The sequence below is a fragment of the Pipistrellus kuhlii genome, unplaced genomic scaffold (genome assembly GCF_014108245.1).
Source record: "Pipistrellus kuhlii isolate mPipKuh1 unplaced genomic scaffold, mPipKuh1.p scaffold_m20_p_1, whole genome shotgun sequence".
NCBI classification, from domain to species: domain Eukaryota; kingdom Metazoa; phylum Chordata; class Mammalia; order Chiroptera; family Vespertilionidae; genus Pipistrellus; species Pipistrellus kuhlii.
Window position 1 is genome coordinate 28,478,766 of NW_023425404.1, and position 14,113 is coordinate 28,492,878.

Consider the following 14,113-nt stretch of genomic DNA (forward strand, 5'->3'; position numbering starts at 1 on the left):
GACCAGAATCGAACCTGGGACCTTTCAATCCGCAAGCAGACACTTTATCCACTGAGCCAAACCAGCCAGGGCATGTACTGGATATTTTATTCCCTGGACACAAACCTACTATAAATAAGAAAATATTTTTCTTATTTTTTAAAATATACATTAGTTGTCTGTAAAGTAGGTAAAAGGAAGTCATTCTGGATTTACAAATCACCATACAAAGAATGCAGCCTAGCTTTGGATATTACTAATTTAGCAGCTTGCCAGGTGCATCACAAACACAGACAAGAATGCAGTTTGTTCCAACAACTCTTGGAGCTCCCTCCTGTGCCGTTCTCGTAACAACAGCCAGATTGTGCTTTTATTTCCTCTTTGCTCATACAGAGCACCCAGCCCCCGTGCCGGTGAATCCTTGCTACGATGGGAGCCACATGTGTGGCCCGACAGCTCAGTGCTCCCCGGGGACAGGCGTGGACTACACCTGCAAGTGCGCGCCTGGGTACCAGGCGAATGGACGGAGCTGCACGGGTAAGAGCCATACTCTGTTCTCGCGAGGAGTTGTCAGACACTATGTTTATAAGAGACAGTGTCTATTTCTTAATGATCTTCATTGATCCATGAGGTCAGCAGCTGTTAATCTAAAGGTGGCGATGTAAGAACTAAGGTGTGTGCTGGATAGTTTGAGAGGACAGTTCGGAGGTGGGTATTTGGGGACGGGATTGTGAAAAGAAGACCTCTATTGCAATTCCTGGATATTCTGAGTTTTTAAGCTTTGTAATCTTAAACCTGTATTAAATATTTCTTACACATATTAAGCAGAACGTTTTCTGGTGATTGTTTTTTGTTTGTTTGTTTGGTTGGTTGGTTGGTTTTGTTTTTTAGGTTCAGACATTGTGTTTTTTCACCTATTATGTCCCCAAAAGTAGCAGTAGAAATCTCTTTACATTTTAAAACAAAAAGTTGTTGTTTTTCTAAATGTTCAGTATTTTTTTAAACGTTCAAAACCTTTTCAGAATATTTGTTCAAAATTCATCTCCCTGTGGCTTATGCTTGAATGACTTGAAATGTTATTTGTGATCTGCAACACGCAGCCATATCTGGTGCTTAAAACCCTGCGTTTCAACTCCTGTTTAGTCCACCAACTGTGAGACCCATTGCAGCCTCCTTGTGGTGAGAATATATTGAGTTTCCAGGCCTTCCACCTGTGGGATCCCCGATCTGAGGAGCACTTTTCTGTTCTGATTTCTTCCTAGATGTGGATGAATGTGCAACTGACTTCCATCGCTGTGGCCCCAACTCCATGTGTATCAACTTGCCGGGAAGCTACCGGTGTGAGTGCCGGAGCGGCTATAGGTTTGCAGAGGACCAGTACACTTGCATCTGTGAGTCCCAAAGTCATTCCTCTTTTTGGCCAAAATGATGCTGAACCTGGCTCTTTCATTCATTAACATTTCCACTTCTGCCATATGGTTTTTCTAGAAAACATACAATTTACATTAAAATAACCCTAAGCTATGGCTCAGTTCTGTTCTGGGTTGTTTGTTTTAGTTGCTTTGATGTTGTTTTTCTCTAAATAGACATTTTTGGTGTTGAGATATTGAAGGATGTTCACTTCAGTTCACTTCAGTTGGGATTCCCGTGTGTCTGTTATTTGGTCCAATCATGTAACAAGACTATGAGCTTCTTTAATAAATAATAACAGCTCTAGGTAGAGGCCAAATATGTCCCAAATTACAGTAAAATAGATTTGTAATTCAAAGATGCTTTTCCCGCCGAAACCGGTTTGGCTCAGTGGTAGAGCGTAGGTCTGTAGACAGAAAGGTCCCGGGTTCAATTCCGGTCAAGGGGATGTACCTTGGTTGCAGGCACATCCCCGGTAGGGGGTGTGCAAGAGGCAACTGGTCAATGTTTCTCTCTCATCGACGTTTCTGGCTCTCTTTCTCTCTCCCTTCCTCTCTGTAAAAAATCAATAAAGTATATTAAAAAAAAAAAAAAAAAAAAAAAAAAAGATGCTTTTCCCATTTGACCAGCCATAGCATTCCACATTTATATATGTAAAAGCCTAAGTGACTGTTACAACCGGATGACCAGACAACCGGATGACTGGCTGATAGCCATGATGAGCACTGACCACTAAGGGGCAGACTGTCAACACAGGAGCTGCCCCCTGGTGGTCAGTGCGCTCCCACAGCCAAACTCCCACGGCTGGCCACACTCCTTCAGTCCTTCCTCTTAGCCAGCCTGCCTCAGTTGGCCCCTTGGCCCTGATCACTGGCAAGGCCAAGGGACCCCACCTATGTGTGAATTCATGCACAGGGCCTCTAGTCTATAATAAGATACCATCTTCTAGGTATCTTATTATATTATCCCCCAAAAAGTGGATCCAAAGGAACTAGAATTTCAAATTCATCCCATTGTTAGATGATATTAAAGAAAAAACACTTTTAAATCCACTGTTTTGATGATCTTCATGCCTAGTGCTTTAACCACAAATCCAGACCACCACTTCTCAAAGTTTAATATGCCTACAAACCGTCTAGTGATCTTGTTAAAATTAAGATTCCCTAGCTCTGGGATGGGGCCTGAGAACCTGCATTCCTTATAAGTCTTCAGAAGTCCCAATGTTGTTGGTGTGCCAGATTGTGCCAGGAAGAGCAAAGCTCACCCATTTGCAGGCCTGAACTCTTGGACATCCTCGCTTTCTTCTCTTTTCAGTGATTGCCCTACCTCCCAACCCCTGTGAGGATGGCAGCCATACCTGTGCTCCCTCTGGCCAGGCCCGGTGTGTTCACCTTGGAGGCAGCGCCTTCCGCTGCATCTGCCTGCCGGGTTACACTGGCAGTGGGTACCAGTGCACTGGTGAGTACCTGTGCGTCAGCCTCAGTGACATCTCAATTTCATGCTGTCTGTCCAGTAACACCCAGATTATGGTAAAAGCAGACCCTGGGAAGGAGAGGACGGTGGGAAGAGGGTTTGCAATGGGAAAAAGTCTCTCTTGGGAACGTAAACCTGAGAGGCAGGCTTTCCCCCCTTCTCAAATTGCTGCTTGCATCTGCCACGGTACCCCTGGGCCCACTGAGCTGGGGAGCTAAGAACTGCCTTGTAACGCCTGGCAGCTCCACAAAGATCTAAGTAGCCCGGGCCTCTCCCTCCTCACCAGAGGTTTGATTCTCATCCTTCTCCCTTTCCTTTTGCTTTGGTTTCACCAGGACAGGCGGACTGGGCCAGCAGACACGACCATATGTCATTAACAGACCATGTGTGCCAAGGCAGCTCAGCCCTCCTCTCCTTTCTAGATGCGGAGGGCTTAGTCTCTTCTGACTCCTGCTGCTTAATCAATTGATGTTTCCTTTTCTGTACAGAAGCTGTTTATGGTTTTCTTAAAAAGATAACTTACGTTGAAATGACTTAAAGCTAGGTCTCAGTTCAGGCCTGATTCCCCCAGCCCCCTGCAAAAACAACAGAAACCACCCCCAGATTTAGACAGAACTCACGTGTTTCTCAAGTTAGAATGAGGTGCATTTGTAATTCACAGATGCTTGTCCCACTTGAGCAGCCAAAGAGCTCTGTCTAGAACAGATAGGCTCTTTATAGATGGGGTACCCTCTTCAGATTTGGGGGGGTCAGGGTGAGGAGCACAGGCTCCCTTGTTTATGTCACAGTGGGAATAATACTTTGTCCGCCCTTGTGGAACTTATCGCTCAGTTCAATTTAACACACTACTGGTTTGAGAAATGAGAATGCAGAGAGAAAAAACATCTTGCCAGAATTTCATATTCAAACACCTGGCTGCTCAGGTCAGCTGAGAGGGTGCTTATAAAGTATTTAATTTCTTGGGTCTAAAAGCAAAGCAGTTGAAATTAATTGCAGCCTAGATGTGAGGAGTGTTAATCATCAAAATGTTAATTGAGGTTAGACGTGCCATGGCCCTAATCCCTTCTACAGTCATTCTCTCCCCCTTCTTTAAACTTCTAGCCTGTCCTGTAACACTCTGCTTGCTTCTCTTGTTCTCTGCTTTTAGAATCCTGTCTGGGACCCACCAATTTAAAAACATGCCAGACACATCAGTTGCTTCTTCAGTGTGTTAATTATCTATTGCTGTATAACAGATCACCCCAAAATGGGGCAGCTTAGAACAATACACATTTATTACCTCAGGTCAGGGTCCTGCCTTAGGTGGATCCTCTGCTTTAGGACCCTCACAGGGCTGCAGTCAAGGGCTCTGGCAGGCTTGGGGTCTCCTCTGAAGGACCAACTGGGGAAAGAGCCCCATATGGTTATTGCAGGATTCAGTCCCATGAGGGACTGAGTGATGGATTGAGAGCCTCAGGTCCTTGCTGGCTGCGTCTGGATGTGACCATCAGTTTTTTGCCACATGGCCCTCTCCAACAAGGAAGCTGACTTCGTCAAAGCCAGGCACAGAGATGGAAGTTATAATCACAAAATGCTTTTGTGTATTAGAAGCGAGGAAGCAAGTTACTCAAGTGAAGGGGATCATACAAGACTGTGAATACCAGGAGGAAAGAGAGATCTTTGGGGCCATCTGAGAAGCTGCCTCCTATAGTCAGTTACCACGTGGTTGCTTTTCAAGCTTTCAGACTGTGGTAGTAGAGAATAAATAGTCATTTTCCTAAATACCCATGCCATATGTAAGTCAGGCTGGGCTAATCACAGAGGTGACTTACAGAACAAAGTGTGTGTGTGTGTGTGTGTGTGTGTGTGTGTGTGTGCATGCATGCATGCACACATATTTTAAGGCATGTATCCCAGTGGCCATAGAAATAAATAGAAAAAATATAGGAGAATAGAGATAAGGGCTCAGTTTTGTGGAGAGTATACATTCTTAAAGCCACTTTTTTATTCCATCAAACTAGCAATAAAAGGGTATGTGGTTATTTTTTCCAGGTAGTTTGTTAACATCCTGGTTCCCTGGAGAGGCTGCACTTGGCTTTAGATTCTCTCAGTCTAGTCTGAATCACTAGCAGGAACCCCTTTATCCAAGTTGAGTTAAATCGTTCCTCAGCCCTGTGTTGGATCAGGACTTTGTGTTGGATCAGCCCTTTGTGGTGGATCAGCCCTTTGTGGTGGATCAGCCCTGGGGTGGATCAGCCCTTTGTGGTGGATCAGCCCTGTGTTGGATCAGCCCTGTGGTGGATCAGCCCTTTGTGGTGGATCAGCCCTTTGTGGTGGATCAGCCCTGGGGTGGATCAGCCCTTTGTGTTGGATCAGCCCTGTGGTGGATCAGCCCTTTGTGGTGGATCAGCCCTTTGTGTTGGATCAGCCCTTTGTGGTAGATCAGCCCTTTGTGTTGGATCAGCCCTTTGTGGTGGATCAGCCCTTTGTGGTGGATCAGCCCTGTGGTGGATCAGCCCTGTGTTGGTAGGAGCTGATGTTCCTCAGGCACATTTGTCCTTTTGGAGCCTAGGCCATTTTGCCAGGTGCAAAAACATTGTCTCGAGTTGGACCTCAAGTGTGAGGGAGGAGCAAGTGTGAGCTGAGGAGATGGGATCCAGATGGCCCAGGGCCACCGCTGCTCAGCAGGGCCAGGAGAGGAGGTTTTCTGCTCTAAGGATATGATATTGAGTAAGGTGAGGTAACGGTGCAGCCACGGGAGAAGAGAACAAGACTTAGAGGAGGAGGTTTATTCTTCTCATAGGACCAGAGAAGAGTTCACCGTGTGCCATGCAGAGCCCCAGCCAGAAGGATGCTTGACCAAATGGGTGGGCAGTGAGAGCTGTGGGCCCTTCCTGGGGGTCTGGAGTGAGAGTCAGGTTAATTGGCACCAGGAAGTTGCACTTTGGGTTCGAAAGCAAAGCAGACAGAGGAGTGAGGGAAGGAGGGAGCTAGAATCCATTGGTTGGGTTTGTTTTGAAGGGATTTCAGCTGGTTTGGGGTGTGGGCTTAGAACTAGGGCAGTGAGAAGAATGTGGAAGCACCAAAGCATGAAGTCAAAATGGAGGATTTTCAACACATTTTCCAAACTGTTTCTTTGCCAGCGTAATTGATGCTGGAAAGAAGTGTGCTGAGACTGTGCCACCCTTTGCTCTCTGAGTGGTGAAGGAGCTCTCCTATGCCTTGCACACTGCTGTCCTGACCTTGGTGTTCTCACAGCCCCCAGAGACCCTGACCGTGATTGCTGGCATAAACCCCCCCAGGGGTACAAGGAAACCCCCTCCCTTGGCAAGGGGCCGGAAGTCTTTTCATACTTTCTCTCCTGACACCCTGTGAAATAGGGGAGAGCTCTTCTCCTTACAAAAGCCCCAGTTACCCCTGAACCCCACAGTGTTGGCCCTCCTGAGGGGGCCCCAGCTTGCTCTGAGCTCGGAACGTAGAGTGGCTGACTGGACGTGGTGTAAGCTCCTCCAAGGAGGTGGCAGGGACTGTGCTCCAGGAAGCCTTAACCTTTTCCAGATTTTTTTTTTTTTGGGGGGGGGGGGAGAAGGGAGAATAAGGGTTTCTCACTTGTGATGCTTTTAGTCTCTTGAGGGCTTGAGGGACTTTTCCCTGTTGGGCATTTATAGCAGTTCCTGTCTCCCCAAGACTTCAGTGTCTGTGGGGAGGATGGCTTCTCTTTTAGGTCTGATCAGAATTCTAGACCATAGGCTTAAAGGACACAGGTAACTTGGTAGCTCCGGGGAGTCCCCTCTGAGTTCAAAAATAATCAACTGATCCATGAGTTCTAGAAATAGGTTGTGTCTCAGGAATTCCTGCTTCCTGTCATTGCCTAGGTTCCGGTTACCAGAAGTACTTTTAGCATATGTATTCTGAATAGCTTTCATTTCCTGCCTCTGTCTGGACGTTGATTTTTACAGCTTTGGTTTCATAGCCTCTTCCAGGCCCAAGGAAGGGGATGGTCACCAGCTTTGCCCAACTGGGGATTTGACTTGAGCTTTGGAAGAGATAATCCCAAGGATAACTAAATTTGACAACGTACAGCTCCTATTCATTATATTGGAGATAAGGTTTTCCTTGCAGTTGTTTCGTTTGGTTTGTTTTGGGTTAACTGAGGAGCTAACCAGAAAACCTTGTTTCTAACTTCTCAGATGAAGTTATAACTACATGTTTGCCTCTGCAGGTGAAAGGAAGTTTAGCATGGAGGCCGATTCCTGTCTGAGCAGAGCCTTTCTGGGTGGCATTAAACTTGGCTGTGTTGAGCGTTTAGGACTTTTTTGGACTTAAGGGAGCTAATTTATGTCAACTAACCTCTCCTGAGACTGAGGAATGCTAACTTTCTAATTATAATGTAAGAGATTCCTCTCCTGTGAAAAGAAGGTCTGTGTTGCACCACCAGTGTGTCTGCTTGCTGGTACCAGGACAGGAGTGGCTCCGTGAGGGTGTGGTCACAGAGAGGGTGGCGCTGATAACCCTGGAGGAGATTCCATCTGGGCCCCGGGAGGCTGGGTGAGGAGCCACGTCTGCCCTCAGCCAACTCACATCCAATTCCGGCTGTAAGTCTCTGGCTTCCCAGGCCCACAAGTCTCCACCCTGGGTTGTACCAAGTGGTTGCAGTTCGCTTCTTCTGGGATTCCTGTTTTCTCGGTGCCACACTGATCATCCCATCCACATGTTTCCTATTTACTCATTTTGAAATCAGTTTTTGGATGTCATTGTGGATGTGACTATTTTCACAGAGCCTTGATCAGACCTACACCCTTAGTCTCCTCTTAACTCTCAAAGACTTCCTGTCTCAACCACTGGGCATTGGTTTTAACAGACTCTCAGAGAGAGTTTTCTTTTTTGCTATTGTCTGACTTCAGCAAATAAAATAGGAGGGCTAGAAGTTGGCTTTTGTTTGAAGTTTCAGGTTGTTACAGGTTTGAGAAATAGGAAAACTCTCATGGTGCTATGTAGTAGAGTGTGTGTGTGTGTGTGTGTGTGTGTGTGTGTGTGTGTGTTGTGTGTGGAGGGCGGGTGGATCTGAATTGTTTGTACTTTGTAAGACTGATAAATTTAGATTTTATTAATGTATTATATCAAAACCTGATAATATTTTTCTTATACTTTTCTATTTCTTCTGAAAGTAGAAAGCAAAGAAATTTTTCTGATAAATTGGGCATTTTAGATAGGATTCTGACTGGGCAAGACTGTATGTGCTTCTAACTTTGTTGAAACCTCATTGGGCTTCTCTGTATCCATGTCATAGGGACATGGTACCAGCAACAAAAGGGAAAAACCATTGTTACATCTGTTGATGGTAGTGTTACTGAGAGAAATTAATGATTTATAGTCTAAAGGTTAGTTCACAGGTAATAACTTCTTGGACTTCACTATAGATGGAACTGCTATATAAATATACTGCAGGGTCTATTTTTCTGAGTGACCACATGTTTAATTTCTACACTGAACTAACTCACACAGCCTTGGACTAACTCACACAGCCTTGACCTTGTCCTGTTAGGCATGCCTTTCAGTGTCAGTATATTTCTGCTCATGCCCAAAGGTCTTCCGAAGTTGACCCCTCATCATTGATCCTCCTGTACTAAAGGCCAGGTAGTAGCACCGATTGAGTGCAGTGAAGTCACATGCCCTCCCTCCTGCCCCCCACCCCTGTTCTGACACTGCAGATGTGGATGAGTGCTTGGAGAACAGATGTCACCCTTCAGCTACCTGCTACAACACCCCCGGCTCCTTCTCCTGCCGCTGCCAGCCTGGCTATCTCGGGGACGGACTTCAGTGCACACCTGGTAAGGGGGAGGCCAGATTAGGCCAGAGAACGCTCGGTCAGCACTATTTTCTATAGCACTTGATTTCTCCAGGTCAGAGGCTGTAGTTAGTGGATCTTCAGGCTCTGGATATTTCCCGCAGTTACCACCAGAGCTCCTTTGCTGTTCAGAGCTATTCGCATTCCAGGAGGCCCGGGGTGTGGCCCATCCATCGTCCTACCTATGAGCAGTTCTGGTTAACTGCCCTAATGACCTGCTTTGCCTAGATAAGTGCGAGTTAGAAGTATTGAGACTCAGGTCACTAAACAGGAGTCCTGTGCTCTGGTGAGCTGGGCGCAGGCTCCCCTAGGAATGCTCTGGAACTTGGCCCGAGGGGCAGTCTGGTGATAGCTGTGGAGCTGGGGCTCCTCAGACTTAAACTCTGGACTCAGGGGACAAGCCAAACTGTTTCCTTCTGAGTCTCTGGATGTTTGGACCACAGGAGCTAGGAAGGGAGGGGCCGCTTCACAGTCAAGTCAGCCTGGGGACTTACAGGGAGGACTGCGAGAGTTAGGAAGCATTGGGTAGTTAGTGGCAGAGCTAAAATAAGAATCCAGGACTCCAAATTCCCAGCACGTTGCTAATTTTCCCACAGTGTGCTGCCTTCCAACTATGGGAGAAAAGCCTCCGACAGGAAACCTTGAGGCTGGCTCAGAAAAGCGGGTGGGTGGCAATGCCTTTTATTCTTCCTCCTCCTCCATCTCCTGTGTCTCCTCTGTCCCTGCCCTGAAGACAGCACCTCAGGACTGAAAACCTGTGAGCGGCAGCAGCGCGCCGCCCAGGCCCAGCACCTCTACCCGGGCGTCAGGATCCACATCCCCCAGTGCGATGAGCAGGGCCACTTCCGGCCGCTGCAGTGCCACGGCAGCACCGGCTTCTGTTGGTGTGTGAACCCCGAAGGTCATGAAATCCCTGGTACCCGGACTCCACCCGGCTCTAACCCACCTCAGTGCGGACCCCCAGGTGAGCCAATCCCAAAGAAATCCTGTGCCCGGTTAGGCCTGGGGCTTGGGGAGCAGAATGGCACTGGCTGTGGGTAGATTATAATCCCTGCCCAGACCACCCAGACTCAGGGCTGGTGACCATCCTTTATGACACCATCCTCCTTCCTTCTAGGAACACTCGAATGATATGCACTCAGCTACATGCACATTCACATTACAGGGACATAGACACGCACACATGATATATGTGAGCCCAGCACTCACTGTACTCCAGTCTCCTGACCCTTGTCTAATACAAAGCTCACCTGTATGACAGGGTCAGCTTGAAGGGAGAGAACGGTTTCCACCCACGATTGAGATGGAGTGTGTAGGTCAGGCTGAGGCCACTGCCCTAGATTTGTTAGAGCAGCTTAGAGATGTCAGAACCAGAGGATCTTGCCAGAACAGCCTTTTGTCCCAAAGAAAAACTGCCTTCCCATATAACTGTCGCTTAACTTTGCCTTCTGAGTTACAGGAAACTGTGTGAAGGCTGTTTTAATAGCATTAGGAAACATAAGTATGTCAGTTGTGGGTAGATCCAGCGAGCTTGCTCTGAGCTAATAACCCAGGCCCCTCTAGCCCCTCATGTCCATGGGGAAGCCACTCTTGGCCAAGCTGCCTTCAGAAGAGAAGCAGGAACCGGTTTTATTAGCCGCTGTGATCTGAGATGCTGATAAACATGTCAGGGTGGGGCATGGTTATCAGGAGCTCACAGTATATGTCAACTACAGGCTGCCTCGGCAGGTTTCTGCTCCTTGCAGAACTCTTCAGAGATGGGAAGAACTTTATTTTTAAAAAACAGAAGAACTTGATTGTGAGGAAAGTAAATTGGTATGATACCATTTCAGCCAAAGTAATTCCTCTATCAATGCGCTTGCTATAATCAAAGATCTAGTCTTAGTATTGAAAAGGTTTCCATAAATACTAGTTTTGGCTTTTAATGTATGTGAATATAAAGAACTAGAGAATTACTGCCAGCTTTGATCCTTTTGAAATATTAGTTATTATGACCAGGACATTAGTGACTCATATACAGTAGGTAGGTAAAGATAGGTATTGCTTCATCTAGCTTAGCGGTCCCCAACCTTTTGGACCTCACGGACCACCAGTGGTCCGCAGACCACCAGTTGGCAACCGCTGATCTAGCTGTTCTCACAGTGACACTCCTAGTTCCTAATTTTAGGAAAATATTTTGCAGCCTCCATCCTCCCGTCCCCCCTATCCCCTAAGAAAGAATACAGAGAGATCCTGTTAGTCTTGGTTCTAACTCCAGCTGGGACTTGAAGGAATCAGATGTTTGGGAGGTTCCTTGGGTTCAGAGTTCTGTTGCATTTACTAAGTCAAGCATGTATTAAGGACAGTGATTCAAAAGGGAGCCGAGAGAGTGGGAAGTTCATCGCTAAAAGAGAGGCATGTTCTTTTGGGCACTCTTTCCTGGCCCAGACCTCCCTCCTGGCTGCCATTTCTGACTGGTCTCATCTACATAATGGGGTCAGCTTGAAGGGGGAGAGAACGGTTACTGCCCACAACTTCAAAATATTTAAAACCCTGCCAGCCAGAAACAGAAGAAAAATAAATCCATGGTCAGATTGAGAAGGAGCTTCAAATAGTAAGGCATGAGAGCGATGCCCACGTGTGAGGGAGGTGCGGTGCCATTTCCCAGAAGCTGACTGTGCTGTGTGTCCTCATTCCAAAGACATTCCTCACTGGGTGGTCCCTGAACCAAGAATGGGTCCTCTGAGTTTGGAATGTGGACCAGCGGCGGTATTGGCAACTTCTCCAGGGATGGAGGGCAGACATTTGAGAAAGTAGCATGTCCCACTCTGGGTTCATAGAAACACATCTGCATGAGGAAATCAGTTTTTCCTTCTGTATGAGGCCTTAACAAGAGCTTGCTTCCCGTGGGTCATGAGCGATGGTGACTCTTGTAGTTGAGCCTGTTGAGTTTGAACCCTGAGGATTTCATTCCCCATCTTCCTGCTTGCCTAGAGAGATTGTAGGTGTTGGAGCCCAACTAGTGTTTCCAGCTTGTTCTTTGAAGCCATTGGAGATTTTGATGAGAGGAATGGCATGAAATGACTTGGTTTTAAAGGGACTCTTTCTGGAGAGCTCCGGGTTGAGTTTACACTGAGGGGCAAGAAGGAGGGGAGAAGCAGGGGAAACAGCTGTGGCACGAGGTAATGGGGCATGGACCAGGGTAATGGGGGTGGGATGGTAAGATGAGAAGATATTCTGAATGTATTATGAAGGTACAGTTGGTATTTCTTGACATATGTGAGCAAGAGTAAGGAGTCCAGGATGGATGGATGGACCTGAGCAATGGAGAGGTGGAGGTGCAATTTACTCCTAAGGGAAAGTCCAGGACCCAGATTTTGTTAGTTGTCTCTGAGATTTCTGTGATACATCCAAATGGAGATGCCAAGTAGGCACCTGGCTGTTTCTTCTGCAATGACAGGCTGTGAGTGGCAGGAGATAAAAAAGGAGCAGCACTTTCTGTTTCAGGTCCTTTTTAGGCCAGTGATCAGCAAACTCACTGGTCAACAGAGCCAAATATCAACAGTACAACGATTGAAATTTCTTTTGAGAGCCAAATTTTTTAAACAATTTCTTCTAACACCACTTCTTCAAAATAGACTCGGCCAGGCCGTGGTATTTTGTGGAAGAGCCACACTCAAGGGGCCAAAGAGCCACATGTGGCTCGCGAGCCAGTTTGCCAACCACGGCTTTAGGCAATCCTCCCACAGGTGGCTGTGCTATAGGCTGCAGCAGAGCCCTCTGGGACAGAGAACTGGTGTTTGGGACAGGCCACGACGGCCTGTGGAAGCAGTCTGGGGTGTTGCAGGTAGAGAAACTGCTCTGCAAGAGAAGCTAATGGACTGTGGGCATGGTGGTGAGCGGGGAAGGAGGGAAGAGGGGGAGGGTGCTGGAGAAACACGGCGGAGCCTACAGAAAAAGGTTCAGCTTTGAGATAATACCAGGAACTGGAGTGTCACTCCCTCTGCTGTGTTCCCATATACCAATTACGACAAGTTATGCTTTCACCAGTGTAGTCCTCTAGGGGACAGGTATGGAGAGCCACATAAGTGGACAGTCAGTAATGCTTTCTGAGGGAAGCACTAGCCAGTCAGTCTGAAGATAACCTCTCAGATGCAAGTCCTAGAGTGTGAAGCCAGTGGGAAAACAGCAAACACTGCGTTAAGCGTCTTGCAGGCCACTACACCCCACAAGTGTTCTGTTAACAGAGGCCCTGGGCCTCTCCTGTCCAGAGTGAGATCGCCCCCTTTCCAGGCTGAGTGAACCCTGCACCTGATCTTAACCTCTTGTTCTTTCCTGACGTGGTGGGGCCTTGATGGCAGATCCTCCTGGCCTGGGAAGAGGGGAGCACCAAGAGGACCCCCTTCTCCTGATTCCTGTGGAGAACTTCTTAGAACACTTGACTATTCTGGTCTGTGTGCAGGGGCTTGGCTGAGGCCCGCTAGTGCACATGAGGAGGGAGGCCAGGCGGCCAGGCATGGGGCTCTGGAGCTACAGGCTGCACTGTCCTTGGCTTACCATCAAAGGCTTTTTTTTTTTTTTTTTTTGTCCCATCTGCTCAGCGCCCACCCAGCGGCCCCAGACCATGTGTGAGCGCTGGAGGGCAAACCTGCTGCAGCACTACGGCGGCGCGCCCAGGGACGACCAGTATGTGCCGCAGTGCGACGACCTGGGCCACTTCACCCCCATGCAGTGCCACGGGAAGAGTGACTTCTGCTGGTGTGTGGACAGAGACGGCAGAGAGGTGCAGGGCACCCGCTCCCAGCCAGGCTCCACCCCTGCATGTAAGCACCCCGGGGCAGCCCTCACTCACCCCGGCGGCCTCCGAGCTTTCTCTGTCGGGAGGCTGTGATGGAGGTGGGCAAACAAGGGGTCAACAGACCCAATGAGAGAAGTCACTAGTGCGTGGTGTTTATGTATAATCTGATCCACCCAAGATCCCAATCTGGACTTAATGTTTGACTTTGTCATTAGCCGTTCCTGTAACTAGAACATCTGGAACTCAGCTCAGCACGCAGTGACTCCCCTTCCCCAGCCCGGGGTCAAAGGGGACGCGTGTCACCCGGGGGCCCCCCCGAGGAGAAGCTGACACAACTCTGGCTCTGGTTTCTTTCCCTTAAAAAGAAGGAAAAAAACCAAACCTGCTTTGTTCTGAGGGAGCTGTGTTGTTTTCTTCCTTCCTAGTAATTGGCAGTGATTTACATAATTGATCCTTGAAAAAAAAAAAAAAACCTAGAAATTAGAATTTTTTAAAAGAAACATCTGGAGCACATCTGTCTAGGTTTAAGAACTTTTGATGTTTTTGGAGGCTCTGGTCTATGGTCTAAAGCAGCGTTTTTCAACAGCTGTTCCGCGGCATACTAGTGTTGCCTGGTGTGCCGTAGGTGCAGACAAGACAAGAATTTT

The 14,113-nt window shown here is 47.7% G+C and overlaps 1 protein-coding gene across 7 annotated transcripts in view; it reads left to right on the forward strand.

Moving 5' to 3' along the window:
• Positions 1-14,113, forward strand: part of NID2 (nidogen 2) — a 61,368-nt gene that overhangs the window by 38,340 nt on the left and 8,915 nt on the right. For all 7 annotated transcript variants that reach the window (XR_004987718.2, XM_036436771.2, XM_036436778.2 and 4 more), the window contains exons 9-14: positions 373-516; positions 1,242-1,370; positions 2,704-2,847; positions 8,553-8,672; positions 9,423-9,653; positions 13,270-13,491. Coding sequence is in view for 6 of the 7 variants with exons in the window: in XM_036436771.2 (XP_036292664.1) it covers positions 373-516; positions 1,242-1,370; positions 2,704-2,847; positions 8,553-8,672; positions 9,423-9,653; positions 13,270-13,491 (990 nt within the window). In the remaining variant the exon portion in view is untranslated. The remainder of the gene's footprint in view (positions 1-372; positions 517-1,241; positions 1,371-2,703; positions 2,848-8,552; positions 8,673-9,422; positions 9,654-13,269; positions 13,492-14,113) is intronic.